This window comes from Hyposmocoma kahamanoa, unplaced genomic scaffold (genome assembly GCF_003589595.1).
Source record: "Hyposmocoma kahamanoa isolate Upper Pololo Valley unplaced genomic scaffold, ASM358959v1 62, whole genome shotgun sequence".
NCBI lineage: Eukaryota > Metazoa > Arthropoda > Insecta > Lepidoptera > Cosmopterigidae > Hyposmocoma > Hyposmocoma kahamanoa.
The window spans coordinates 882,901-896,844 of record NW_020653850.1 but is presented as its reverse complement, the minus strand read 5'-3'; the positions used below and the strand labels follow the sequence as shown (position 1 = coordinate 896,844).

General features: G+C 40.3%; 1 protein-coding gene across 1 annotated transcript in view; it reads left to right on the top strand.

The window, feature by feature from the left end:
- The window catches only part of LOC113229709 (liprin-alpha-3), a 313,022-nt gene extending 299,078 nt beyond the window's left edge, over positions 1 to 13,944 (top strand). Inside the window, exons 9-25 of the mRNA XM_026463393.1 lie at positions 166 to 322; positions 1,680 to 1,802; positions 3,330 to 3,410; positions 3,691 to 3,849; positions 4,948 to 5,118; positions 6,448 to 6,528; positions 8,063 to 8,226; positions 8,779 to 9,014; positions 10,439 to 10,448; positions 10,581 to 10,785; positions 11,080 to 11,222; positions 11,626 to 11,828; positions 12,269 to 12,427; positions 12,563 to 12,677; positions 12,881 to 13,037; positions 13,154 to 13,270; positions 13,618 to 13,944. Coding sequence (XP_026319178.1) covers positions 166 to 322; positions 1,680 to 1,802; positions 3,330 to 3,410; positions 3,691 to 3,849; positions 4,948 to 5,118; positions 6,448 to 6,528; positions 8,063 to 8,226; positions 8,779 to 9,014; positions 10,439 to 10,448; positions 10,581 to 10,785; positions 11,080 to 11,222; positions 11,626 to 11,828; positions 12,269 to 12,427; positions 12,563 to 12,677; positions 12,881 to 13,037; positions 13,154 to 13,270; positions 13,618 to 13,719 — 2,383 coding nt within the window. The 3' untranslated portion in view covers positions 13,720 to 13,944. The remainder of the gene's footprint in view (positions 1 to 165; positions 323 to 1,679; positions 1,803 to 3,329; positions 3,411 to 3,690; positions 3,850 to 4,947; positions 5,119 to 6,447; positions 6,529 to 8,062; positions 8,227 to 8,778; positions 9,015 to 10,438; positions 10,449 to 10,580; positions 10,786 to 11,079; positions 11,223 to 11,625; positions 11,829 to 12,268; positions 12,428 to 12,562; positions 12,678 to 12,880; positions 13,038 to 13,153; positions 13,271 to 13,617) is intronic.

The following is a 13,944-nucleotide window of genomic DNA, read 5'->3' as shown; positions in this document are numbered from 1 at the left end:
GTTATAGACGGAATTTTGGCCTTTTTCAGAGTTATGTTCTGTAGCATGGAGATTAGCACTGCTCGTGAGTTAGTGGGCCATGGCTTCAATAGTAAGATACATACTAAAACGTAACTTTGATTTTCATCAAACTATGTCCCTAACAATCCACGCGTCCGTTTCCAGGTTACAAGTACATCTAAAGGAACGTATGCACTCCTTAGACGAGAAGAACGCGTTGACTCAAGAGCTGGACAAGACGAGGAAGTACGCCGATGAGTTGCTAGCGGAGAAGCAGGATATCCTCAAGGAGTTGGCCAAGTGGAGAATGGAGACTGAACAGGTATTTTGATGTAAAAAGAAAATTTTCACCGCGGTTATCACTGCGTTTTTATTATCAATATAGATGAAACTAACGAAGCTTAAAATGTGGACAGTAAGCTCTTTATTTCAAGTTGTTGTAAGGCAGATTCCCCTGAGAAGAATCATGAAACTCTAGGGGTTGCTCTTTGTAAATATACATTTGTCATTACAAGATGAAATTTAAACAACTTAGGTCGAGACTACCTGCAAGAGCTAAAAGGGTTACTACCACGGATTGTTGTCATCCAAGTATCCAGAAGGTATAAATAACCTTTAGTATAATATTTTTGTTTCACTGTATTTTTAAACCTCGTAAATGGCAAATTTTGGTAATGAAGAAGGAAATCGTCCAGTATGCCATATCACTGGGAGGTGGACCCAATGATCTACGAAATAAAACCTCCTCTAGGTGCTGCTTTCGCTGTTGTGGTCTTTTAGATCTTTAATCGTGTAGTCCTTACTTCTAACTTACTGAAACTTACGTAACTTAATGGTGGTAGTTCAGTGGGAGAACGGTTGCTTCTAAATTGAAAATTGGATGGTTCAAATCCCTCCTACGGTATGTAACTTTAACTCCTGACAGCGTGGCAGACTATGGCCTTAACCCTCTTCTTAGAATTGAACCATGCTTCGCAATGGGACGTGCACCCAACAACGTATGTCTCAGATTATTGTTTGAATAGCGACCTTACTGCGCTTATAATAGCGGCAACAACCGGATCAATTGAAGACTACGTATTAGATAAAGATGTACGGAAAGACGACATGGGCCTAGATTCCACACAAATTTGATTCAAAGTAGTAGGTATGGGAGTACGGGGAATGAGTGAGACAAACGCTGGCTGGTAACACACTGCTTTATTCTTATAAAGTAAGGACGGTGGGTGTATATACGCATGTATGTATAACAATTCCATATCAAAATTATGCATAAACATATATACATAGTAGACATAGTATTATATAATCTATTATATAATATTTTATAATCTAGGTTAAATTGGGAACGACTACGTAACCTGTTCTACCAAACTGTGCGTTGGTCCTGTATTTGTTCAATGCCGGACGGAACTCTCCCAATGTCCGGCTCGGCCACCACATCAGGATATGACTCTCCCTCTTTGAATTCCGAATCATCAATCAATCTGTATTCCATAGCATTTAAGTTTATTTGTAAAGAGCAATCCCTAGAGTTTGTTGCTCGTCATTCTCAGGGAAGCCAGCGTAGTGAACGAGCAGTAGTTTACCTATTGAATAAATGATTCTGTGACTTGAAATTATTTACCTGAGTTGGCCCAAGTCTGAAGTTCCCACGTAACAGTGACCATTGGTTGCAGTTGAAACGGCAGATGCTCCAACAAGAGATCGCGTTTAACATCCAACAAACTGATGCCTTGACAAGATCATTGTCACCAGGAGCACCAGCGCCGCCGCCTTCCGTCGGACTCTTCCAGACCAAGGTAATCATGGCAGTGTAGCAAGAGACCGGAATAAATGGAATAGGTACACGTTTCTCAAGACATTGTCTACAGATGGTATCATAAATTGTACTTGTGTCGAGCACTCGAGTTTGGATTTCAATTTCTTTGAATATATCGTTTCTTGAGGAAAAAGCCATTTTTTAACTGCCAGTAACGACAATTTTGTAAATGTATATGTGACCTAGTACCATTTCTGCCGCTAAGCAGTAATATAACTTTTTAGTCGTAGCGCCATCTATGAGAAGTCTATGAAAGTTTTATCGCCCAGTTAGATACCTTTACAGCTACCGGCCCTGGCGAGAGATGTCGCTATTCACTGTATTTTAAATTTTTATTGAATTGATATTCAAATATTTTTTGTGAAATTACTCCATTAGTTTGTTATAATTATTAATACAAATATGAAGAACACGTAGAAGAAAATCGTTCGATCCGGCCGAATTCGAACCGACGCAGCGGGCCTCACGAATTTTTCTATGTGCTTGTTGTCGTGTCTTTGTATTTGGTTTTTCAACGACTTTTTAGTAAACTAACTATTACTTTGTTTCGGTTTATGAAGAGTAAGGGTGCTCGTGAAATTACAATCATATGGGACTTGTGATCACGTGACGAGCGCAGTGGCAGTGCCCCTAAGATCTTTACGATTAAAAGCTCTTAAGTGGCACTGCAACTGTTATGGATAGGCGTGTCGCTTACCATCAGGCGCACGACTTGTTCGTCCCGTCACTTGCTATTTATAAAAAAAAAGTCAAATACACGATTGCTTGCGTACAATCGCACCTGATGTTAATCGACGATGTATCCGACCTTGTTACGTATTTGTTAAGTTCAAGCTCTAGCCCTTAATAGCCTTAAATTGTAGCTAAACACTGTAGTCGGCAGTATTCATTTGCCTTAGCTTCAGGAATTATGAAGGACAGCACTTCCTGCAAATAGGTGGTAAGTCAATGGACTTAAGAATGGAATGTTCCAGAGTATCTCGTAGACCGAAAAACTATTTTTGATTATACTGTCGTCACAGGCAATTAGAAAACTTGTTTTAAACATAATTTTTTATAATTATTAAAACAAAGAAACACGAAACACTAAGAAAAATTCATTTGATCCAGCTGGATTCGAACCAGTACCCTCGGGCAAGCCACGGGACGAACCAGCAGACCTTACGATGAATGTTTTCTATGTGCTATGTAGCAGGTCTTTGATTTTGGTTTTTAACTACTCTTTTCCCGTAGCGCCATCTGTGAAAAAGTTATTTCTTACTCAGAAAGGTACCTTTACAGCTACTACTAATTGGCATAGTATCTGACAAGGATTGCCTGAGGATACTGGTTGGAGTCCAGCCGGATTTAATGATTTATATAGATTTTCTTGGTGTTTCTTTGTTCTAATAATTACTACGAAGTAGTGGAGTAATTTAACAAAAAATAATTGAATATCATGGTGGTCAAACATCGTGGCATTCAACAAACTTAAAAATTGTAATAAATCTATTTTAAAATGTTTCAGTTGGACGGTTCGTGGGAGAAACTGCAACCAGCGCATGTATTAGCGAATGTACAGCAAGCGTTTGACACAAGCGACGCCGAGGTGCGTTCACATTTTAACAGCCTTTTCCAATTCTTAGGTTTTCACGATGGTTACGTTAATTTTACATCAAGTATATTTGTTTTTTAAAACAAACCAAAGCTTCGTGCCATTTGTGGGTTCCATAATCACTATTAACCACCTTTTCACTGTGGTATTAAAACGACCTTATACGCCAGTATAAGAAGAATAACTTGGCTTCGAGGTCACCTTCCTCGGTATATCTTGCTAGAATGATTGTGTTAGGGAGTAAAAAAAAAATACTAACTTCTCCGACGCTCAGAACGACGAGTCGGACGGCGGCGTGGAGGGGGGACACACGGACGCAGCGGCGCTGGCGCTCATGCTGCAGGAGCAACTCGATGCCATCAACACGGAGATCCGGCTCATTCAGGAGGAGAAGCAGAACACGGAGGCCAGAGCCGAGGAGCTCGAATCCAGAGTAAGTATCTTTATTAATGACTTGCCTACTATGTAGCCTACTATGGAGAGTCGTAAAAGGAAATAGTCAACAAACAAGTGGCCCAAAAGTAACCGGCTTAGGATGCTTGGGTGGACGCTCAGATTCTCAAACTCCGAATGCTTGTCAACCAAGTGTAAATCAAATGCTGAACCAAGTTGATAAAAACCAAAGAGTGTTACGCAAGGCACGTATTAGGTCCAATTTAACCTCGAATATGCCGCCATAAAAACATCTTAAATGACTGTAGTCTAGTGGATAGCAGGCCGGATTTTATGGTGCCAACACCTGATCTCTAAGGTCCCGGGTTGGATCCCCGGCCGGATTAACGTAGAAAAACTTTTCTATATCGTCTGGGGTCCGGGTGCTTATGGTAGTGACGGTATTTCCAATTTCCATAACACAAAGTGTTTTAGTTACTTTAGGATCGAAGCAACGTATATGATGTTGTCTATTTATTAATAACTCTAGGGTTAAGTACAAACTAGAACGGTGTTATTAAAAAAAATGTCATAAGATAATGAAGGCGTTCACAAAGGCCACATAACTGCGTCAGTGGTCGAACGGTCCCTATGCCAGACTGTCGCGCAGAGGTCTCGGGTTCGATTCCCGGACCGGGAGAAATATTTGTATGGCCTAGATCTATTTCTCTCGTGAGTTTGCGTATAATTTGTGATTGTCTATGTGTGCGTCCATGGCACCCGCGATACAGGGTTTCCCTAGTGCGGAGCTATGAGCGAATTAAGATAACTGCAGCAGTAGGTTCGGAAAAAACCAAAAACTTTTACAGTCATTTTAATTTAAAAGAAATAAAATTACACAATTAATTACTAGAGATGTGACAATCGTTGTTTCGATTGAATCGATGTTTGAAACAAAAGTGTGAGACTTAAAAATTACACTGTTCCGGCAAAGCGGGGCATATGCGCTGACGCAGCTTCTGTGGAAGTGTGGAGTCGGCGGCTACCTTTGTATTGCGATACTTTGAACTAGCGTGTGTGCTAGTATTATTGTTATGTGAAGCGAGGAAAAGAGGTGCACGCACCCGTCAAGTAAGTGTGCCAGACGTTGTTCCCCCAGGTGGGCAGCTACGAGCACATGAACGTGGTGTCGCGGCGCGGGGACTCGCCGCCGCCCGCCAACTCGCCGTCGCGGCCGCACCCGCACCCGCACTCGCTGCACCACCCCGCGCACCCCGCCCACCCCGCGCACGCCGCGCACCACATGGCGCCGCACCACAAGTACCACACGGTGAGTCTCCGCTGCCTTCGTCAGTCCGTGGGGTGAACTGCCACGCCTTTAACCGACTGTAAAAAGGAGTATGCATATTACGCGGTAACTCATTTGTGAACCGATTTTATTAACAGGAAATGAAACTATTTTTCAACGGATTTAAATCGCGTGTATTTTGTTTTATCAAACTGAAAAACAACAATACAATACAATACGTTTGAAAAACAAATATACGCGATTTAAATCTGGAAAAATAGTTTCATTTCTTATGTGTAACAATCGCGAAAATCTTAAAACTCGATTTTGATCATTCTTTTTTTTTTGTTGGAAAGAGGGTACCTCAGTATTGGTTGAAGAAAATATTCCACCTCTAAGGTTGGCTAACTAAAGAATGTATCCATTCCGGAAAACTTGTCAAATAGATGTCATTCCACGAACATTTGAAGTCTGTTTTTTTAGTACTCTGTACTGAGATTATTGAAAGTTATATACAACTCTTCTTTTGCAGCTAAATACCACGACCTATTGTATAAGTAATAATTTGTACAAAATTGTTGATTATCGTTATTTTTTCATCTCCACTGGCCTATGTTTCAACCTTAAATTACATTTGATGTGTAATATGAACGATACGACTACTCTATGTCCATTGACATATACTCACTTCCTGATCAACAGCATAAAGACTGGCAAGTTATATTTGGCCGCTCATATCGTAAAAAAAAAATATGTTAGTAACATCGACGACAAAAATCAAGAACAGCGCCACAATTTCAAAGTCCAAAAGCAATATATCATCCTTATACAATACGTAATAAGAGCGGTAGTAGCCTAGTGGAAAAACCAAAAACAATACTGCTCAGTAACAGTGAAGGAAAACATCGTAACCGACACATCGAAGAAGGACTCTTAGAAAAGATAGAAAGTCCCCAACCCACATTGGAGCAGGTAACTGGGGCTGAAACTATAGTTTCCCAAAATGGGAAGTGGATTCTAAGGTAGGAGCCTCGTAAGCAATTGGGGGTATTGTATGCGGTCCAGACCAGGGGGTGCTACTATTATCTAAATGTATAAACTACACTGCAAATATATATTCTTTTTCCTTGTGATTTTTGTGTTAAATTTATATAAAAAAAGACTTGTTGTCAATTATTTTTTATGATTCGAACGCCCTTCGCGTTGAAATTTTTTCATCTAGCCTAAGTGGGGCGATTATCCAAAAAGTTTGGAAACCTATGGCTTAAACCTTCACTTTAGAAAAGACTCGAGCCCAGCAGTGGGATGTACAATTTTGCCGATTATGCTTGCGACATATATACCTACAATACATGAAATTACGGCTACTAGGCACCAGCGGCCATGTCGCCCGCGCACCACTACCGCGCGGCTGCCGCGCCTCCTGCGCCGGAGAGCCTGCCCAACAGCCAGGTCGGTGTTCGACCACCCTGAACACCACACCACATTTTGTGTGCTACCATTCTATGTATCTATTATTGTACGCTCTCACCCCGCATACCAAATCCACCCGTATATTATAGTATCACGTAAGCTAGCAGCCTGAATGTTAAGTATTATGTGCTGCATTACTAACAAGCACGTATATGTATTTACGTATACTTGTGTAATCGTATTAATGTCCATGCTGGTTAGCATACTCCTATCTAGAATGTATACAACTTGTTCCAGCACACTTATCAACAGCATTACGTTTTAGCTTTACGTATTGTAGTCACCATTTCAGCTTCTCCGCTTTAAAGCCGAAATATTGAAATTATATGAGTAACATAAATAATCTAAATAGAATACTACCATTAAAATGCAAAACAAAGTTTATATGTGTAGCTTTTATTATTACATTAGCGTATGCTTTCGTGTCAAAAATACAGATTATCTGTTTGTTTGTTATATTTATAAGTAATTGTAGTAAATACCTAATTGAAATTCACAATTTTCTAACAATTTATAGTGTTTGCGTCCATACATCCTATAATTAATATAGTAGTTTTATAAGCCACATAATGTACTGAAACTTTTAACATTAAATGTTATTAATCCTGTAGAATTAGACTAAAGTTTTATATTATATTATTATATAGACACATACTCCTAAACATAAATTTATAATTAAGGTGATTCACGACTTTCGCCTACTGGATATTAAGCATTATAAAACGCACACTGCTAATTGAAGCTCAGTATGTCGCACTCCCAACTATACATTGACGTAATTCAAAATGTTAAATTTTTGGGAAAGTGACAAAAGTACAGGCCACGAGATGCAAAATAACTTTCCTGCCGAGCGAAACGCACAACTTTTCACCTCAGTATAGAGAAGAAAATAGCAGATGAAAGAAAAACAGTTGAACTGTAACAAATCAATTTTAATAAACAAAGTAACTTATCATAATTTAATGTGAACAATAATAAGAGTAAAATATACCAACGGATTTATATTACATAAATGAGTAATGTACGACAAGTCGCTTATTTGAACGTGTTATTACGCTTTTTTTCATCAAAGAAAAAGTTAGGTGCATCACAGTTCATCGTCAAGTGTGTATGTCATAAATATTTTCCACCCTGACGTGGAAAAACGCTGTTGCGCGCAGATTACTAATGAGAAAGAAAACATTTCCGAGCTAACGAGGTGAAAAATTATTTCATTGATAATTGAAATGAATAGACAAGCCATTTGGCACTTATTTCAATCAACTTATTATTGAATATCGTCGGAAAAATCTCGTTGAAATTATACCTTGTACCGCGCAACTACTTTAGGAACCGACTCTGTTAAGCGGTAGGCTTGTAGTATTTAGTCATATTTGGCTGGTGAGATATTGTTTTTTATCAATGTTGTTAGGTTCCCAAAAGTTTTACAATTCGATTTTCGTCGTATTGCCATGAAGGCGCGATGTATGTACGACGTGAGGTAGAATAACCTCCAGCTGTGGTGAATGTTCAGTTGCAGCTGTGCGAAGACGGCCCGGGCGGGTCAGGCCCGCCCAGCGGGGGCGAGGGGGCGGAGTCGCCGCTGACGGCGCGCTCGCTGCGGCTCGAGCGAGCGGCTCGGGTGCTCCACGCGGAACGCGACCGGCTTCGGACGCATTATCCGGCGCCTTACGACTCGTGAGTTCGACCCTTTTATTATTATTAACAAATTCCTCATTCTCTTCTATTTCTATATGGTATATATTTGGCTAACTTAATCAAGAAAATAATTCTGATACACAAGCCGATTAGCGGTTTTTATTTACGCCTTATCCGAGATGGATAAGGCCTGGGGAGCTGCAATACAGGTGTACACACTCTCTCACAAGGATTACAATGTAAATCTGTTCTTTTGTGTTGCGATACTAAATTATTATTATAAAAATTTTTACTCCCGATAAGAGCGGTGTACCGATGGCCTCCGCCACCTGTGAAAAACAAATTTAAGTTTAAGAATCGTCTGTGTAACGAATATTTTGAAATCGATTACGTATTACCAGTATATCCAGAGTTACACTACTAATTTTTATACATTTCGTGTACTATATGTATCAATTTGAAAAATAAACACATTTTTTCTAATCTATCAAATTGACACAAAAAAATTTGAAAAATTTGTTTTTCGTCTATGAATAATATGTACTCCACTAATAATTACTATAAAACATTATTCTCTTACACGCTGTCCAGGAGTTCAATAATGTCAGGAAGCCTCGCCAGGATTCCCATTCACAGGTGTTCATCCACATCTATCCTAAAACCTAAATCTAGACCTGTTTCTGTTGAAATGAACCTAGCGAATGTGTGGTGCAATTGTCCAGATACCTTATTCAATTATGTTCCGCATAAACTGTGCATGAAATCCAACTTATATACAATAGTAGATAATTATTTATTCCACCATCCTAGTTTGATTACGTCTGCAAGTTATATTTGACGCATCTGTTGCTTTTTGATATCTATTGAAAACTTGTGTAAATCAGTACAAATACTGGTAGACAAAAATACAAGAATCGTTTATTTAATATTTCCAATATCATAATATTACCATTTAGAATACAATGAACAATAATACTTATTACCAGTGGTCGCAAAAGGGTGCTCCAAATGAGTAGATCAATGTCTACACATAGGTACAAGGAGAGACATGAAGGGGTTAATACCATCAAATTTATATTAATAACTTTTTTGGAAAACCCAATTTCCAGAAATCGTTTTACTGCATCATCGAATAAAATTATTCCCTTAGAAAGCTGAAGTTGGGTTTTAAAGTAATTGTAATGGTGTCATGTAATAATGATTATGCAGTAGATAACTAACCCTTCACCAAAATATACTTTTTATGAGCATCAAGCAAAAGCTTGTTTTTATTAATGACCACATTGTAGGTACTTTTAAACTCATGAATTTCAAACCACCGTCCGAGCTTCGTTAATGTTTAAGGTTTTACCACTCTATGTCACTTCTTGTATCTATAATATAGATATTTATCTACTTGTTTGGAACACTATTCCGACCATTTTGAATATCAGTATTTATATTTATCATGTCGATAAATAGTACTTATAACTTAAATAAATACTCTTTCGATCTCTTACAAACTGGACTGTATCTCGGTTGGTAAAAGTGGTGAACCCGGTGTGACAACAGACGCTGGCTCAAGTTCAGTCCAGTTCAATAATAATAACAAACTAGTAGAGTATTTTAATAGTAAAAACCCCATGTTATGATATTAAATAAAATATTTAAAAAATACGTATTGAATATTTACTAAATGTTAAAAAAGCCAATTCTAACATAGTAACAACAAAAATTAAAGTATTATGTGCCATTTGTACGTAGGGCTTTATTTAAATGTGAAATGTTTAAGAGCATTTACTTTGTTTGGAATGAATCTACAATGTTTTTTGTATAATGTATAACACAAACTTGCATTTGTATTTAATAAAGTGGAATTACTAAGGATTGGAGTGTTGTTTTGCATGAAACTTTAAAGAGATGAGATCGCATGGAATGGTATGTTTTGTAATAATGTTTATTGTGTGCCCTTTTCCACTGTAGAATCATACCCTGGCGGCATACCCTAGTTAAAATGATTATCATTAACTATCCTTGCGACTAGTTTGTTGTTTTACCACTTGCATATTATGCGTAATGCTTCAATTATGCTACGTCAACTACAAACATAATTCGTCTTGTTTAATATTTGCTATGGGTCTTTTGTAATTCCATTTTTAGACGACTCCTTTCGCTAATTTCATTTCGGTACTGTTATCCATTTGTATATACTTTTAAGTAAACTTTATTTTACTGTCTGTGATAATGACTGTTAAAATTTACCTTCAACTAGAAGAGATAAGGTAAAAAAATTGTGTGGAATTTAACTAGACTATTGTAAAGTCAACAATTGTACATAGCTCTTAAATAATAGTAATGCAGGTATTACTACGTCAAGTGCGTACATAATCTAAATTGTTGTGTTAATGTTCCAGCTCAAGTCAAGAATCCCTAGGTGGTTTAGCATCAGGGCCGAGTTGGAGCGGCGCAGGAAGCGGGGGCGCTTCACCAGGGCTACCACGGGGGGTGGCAGTTGCTGCTTCAGCCGTGTCAATAGCTTCCATGCATCAGCAGAAGAAGAGAGGTATCAAGAGCTCGCTCGGACGACTATTTAGCAAGAAAGAGAAGGGTGGTTTACCGGTAAGTTACAAATTTTTTATCTAAACATTCAAGATGATTTTGCTATGGTCCTAGTATCGTACCTTGAGGAACGCCTGTTTATTTATCTTTTTCCTTACACAATAATTGACTAATTGGCCCAGGGCTTAGTGGTTAGGATTATCTAGTCTGGGAGGTAATTGGCGTGAGCGTCATGTGATATTAAAAAAATGTTGGACATGTATTATATGATTCACATAATCGAAAGCTTCAGTAAGATCATAGTGGTTATGATTCGTAGATAGTTGTTAGAAAAGTTCCAATGACCACTTCCAGTTACAACAGGGCCAAGCGGGACGGTCGCTGTCGTCGGCGTCGTCTCTCGGTCTGGTGTCCCTTGCGGGCGACGAGACCACGCCCACGCACGACCCGCACGCGCCCGCGCCCGTGCAGCCCGACTACGCGCGCTCCAAGAGCAAGTAAGCGACAGCGTTCAGTGATGGCCATTCTGCCAGAAACAAAAACTTTATACTAAAGGTTGTTTATTATGCACCTTTTACGTGTGTGGATCACAAAAATTTATGATAGTGACCCGTCTAACTTTTTCATGTGTGTGGGTTCTGTCTATGATATGTGTAATAAATATTGTAAATGATAAATGTACACAAATGTCTATTTACTAAGAATCTCCTAGTTATTACTATTCCTATTCTTCTCAGGAGAATCTGCCCCACGAATAAGTAGTAATGTTTAATTAATGTAACGATTTTAAGTGAAATTTCGTTATCTACGAAATAAAGATGTATTTGAAACGAAACCAGTCAATTTGAAAAAAACCGCATTACTTTTCTATCTAAGCCCACACGAAGTGCTGGTGTGCAGAGACCGCGACTACCGCCACGAGCTGCTGGGCGAGGCCATGCGCGCCGGCACGCCCTTCGCGCTGTGGAACGGGCCCACGGTGGTGGCGTGGCTGGAGCTGTGGGTGGGCATGCCCGCCTGGTACGTGGCCGCCTGCCGCGCCAACGTCAAGTCGGGTGCCATCATGTCGGCGCTGTCGGACCAGGAGATCCAGAGGGAGATTGGTCAGTGACTTTTACAGTGTCTTAAAATTTCGTCTCTCTTCTCGCTAACTGCCGTATGTGACATATTGACTCGTGACAGCTTAAGATCGTATACTCGTCTTTTAAATGGAAATATTCTCCATCAATCCTCGTATATTACCATTCTTATGTTGGAACGAAATTGATATAAGCTACGATTCCAAGATTTGAAGCGCTAAACCGGTAGTACTTTTCCCAAAAAATTGCCTAATGCCAATAACGACATCGAGAAGGAAGAAGGGCGGTATGTCGTAGACGGTTTTCATTCTCTGTTATTAAAAAAATCAGCACCGTTTTCAATACAAAATACTTTGTAAAACTTCTTTCACAAGTTTTATTATTTTTAAGTATGAGGACAGTCGGAATTAGATGCTGATACGGTACAGATTTGGTAGTTCTGACCATCCTAATATTAATTTCAGGCATCAGCAACCCTCTCCACCGGCTGAAGCTACGCCTAGCGATCCAGGAAATGGTCTCTTTGACGTCACCATCGGCGCCACGAGGGACAGCCTGCGCCGCGTTGGCGTTTGGAGACATGAACCATGAATGGATCGGGAATGTTTGGTTGCCTTCTTTAGGTTTGCTTCTATTTTTAACTCTTATACAAAAGCAGTAGTAACAGAAAATTATTGTAATATATTACTGAACACACTCGTCCCTGTCCGTGTAAATTCTTACGAATTTGTACTTCAAGACAATACCTTTTTCCACAGGTTTACCACAATACAGAACGACCTTCATGGAGTGTTTGGTGGACGCGAGAATGCTGGAGCATCTCACTAAACGGGACCTCAGAACGCAGCTCAAGATGGTCGACAGTTTTCACAGGTCAGACAGTTGATATAACCGACATGTTTAAGTGTTGGAATTTCTTCATCATTTTTATAAACAACAAAAAGAAGTGGACTCAGTATCGCACCCTGCGGAACGCCACTTTCCAAGCAGAGATTGCGACAGTAATTTGGCTTTGCATTTGCACCCGCGCTGTGGGAGAGCGAGCGCGGGTGTGAATGGCGTGTGCGCGTGCGCAGGACGTCGCTGCACTTCGGCGTGGCGTGCCTCAAGCGCGTGGGCTACTCGGTGCGCGCGCTGGAGGAGCGGCGCCGCGCGGCCGAGCTGGCCAACCGGGACGTGCTGGTCTGGACCAACGAGCGGTTGCAGCGCTGGCTCGTCTCCATCAACCTCAAGGTCGGTGCTTCTCTCGTTCTCGCCCCGCTCTTCCTTCTCGGCATCGTTGTTGTCTGAGGAAATTCAATAGACAGGAGGTGAACTGACCTGCTAATCGTTTGTATTTGCACGCGCAGGAGTTCGCAAACAATCTAGTGGAGAGTGGCGTCCACGGCGCGCTGATCGCGCTCGACGACAACTTTGACGCCAACAGTATGGCGCTCGCGTTGCAGATTCCCACGCAAAACACGCAGGTATGGTCGTCGTTCTTTGGATATCCACCTTCCAACGATGTTACTATGTTTTGTTACTTGTTGTTATATATATAAATCGAGCCACTTCACCTCGGGTGTGTTTTCAGTTTTGTGTTTCGCTGCCCTAAAGTTTCATTGCTTTACTGAAAGAAGACATTTGCGGCTAACCTAACCTAACATTCTCTCGTCAGGTTACCTAAAAGAAATTGCTCCACAGCAATAAAGCCGACTATTGGATATCAACATATTCTGATATACTTGCAGTACTATTATTTGTCGTCATTGTAATTTTTAATGTGCGATATTGACTATTTAATTCATTCCAATACAATATTCATCTTCTGCAGGCGCGCCAAATACTAGAAATGGAGTTCGCCAACTTACTGGCCACGGGGACTGAGCGACCAGCGCGCGGTGGCGGCGTGCACCACGACCAATCCGCCTCCTGACACCACACGCTCAATTAAGCATCCCCGCATACCCGCACCCGGACCGGTTCAACCAATCACCACTCACCTGGACCTAATCACGAGCCAGCACGTGCAATGGTAATAAATGACAGCCAATCGGACACTATGACGTGATATTAGACAGTCAGGATTTAGGAATGGGAAATATTGACAGCAAATCAGAATAATGAATAGAAACAACACATATGAAGAACTAAAGTGCAG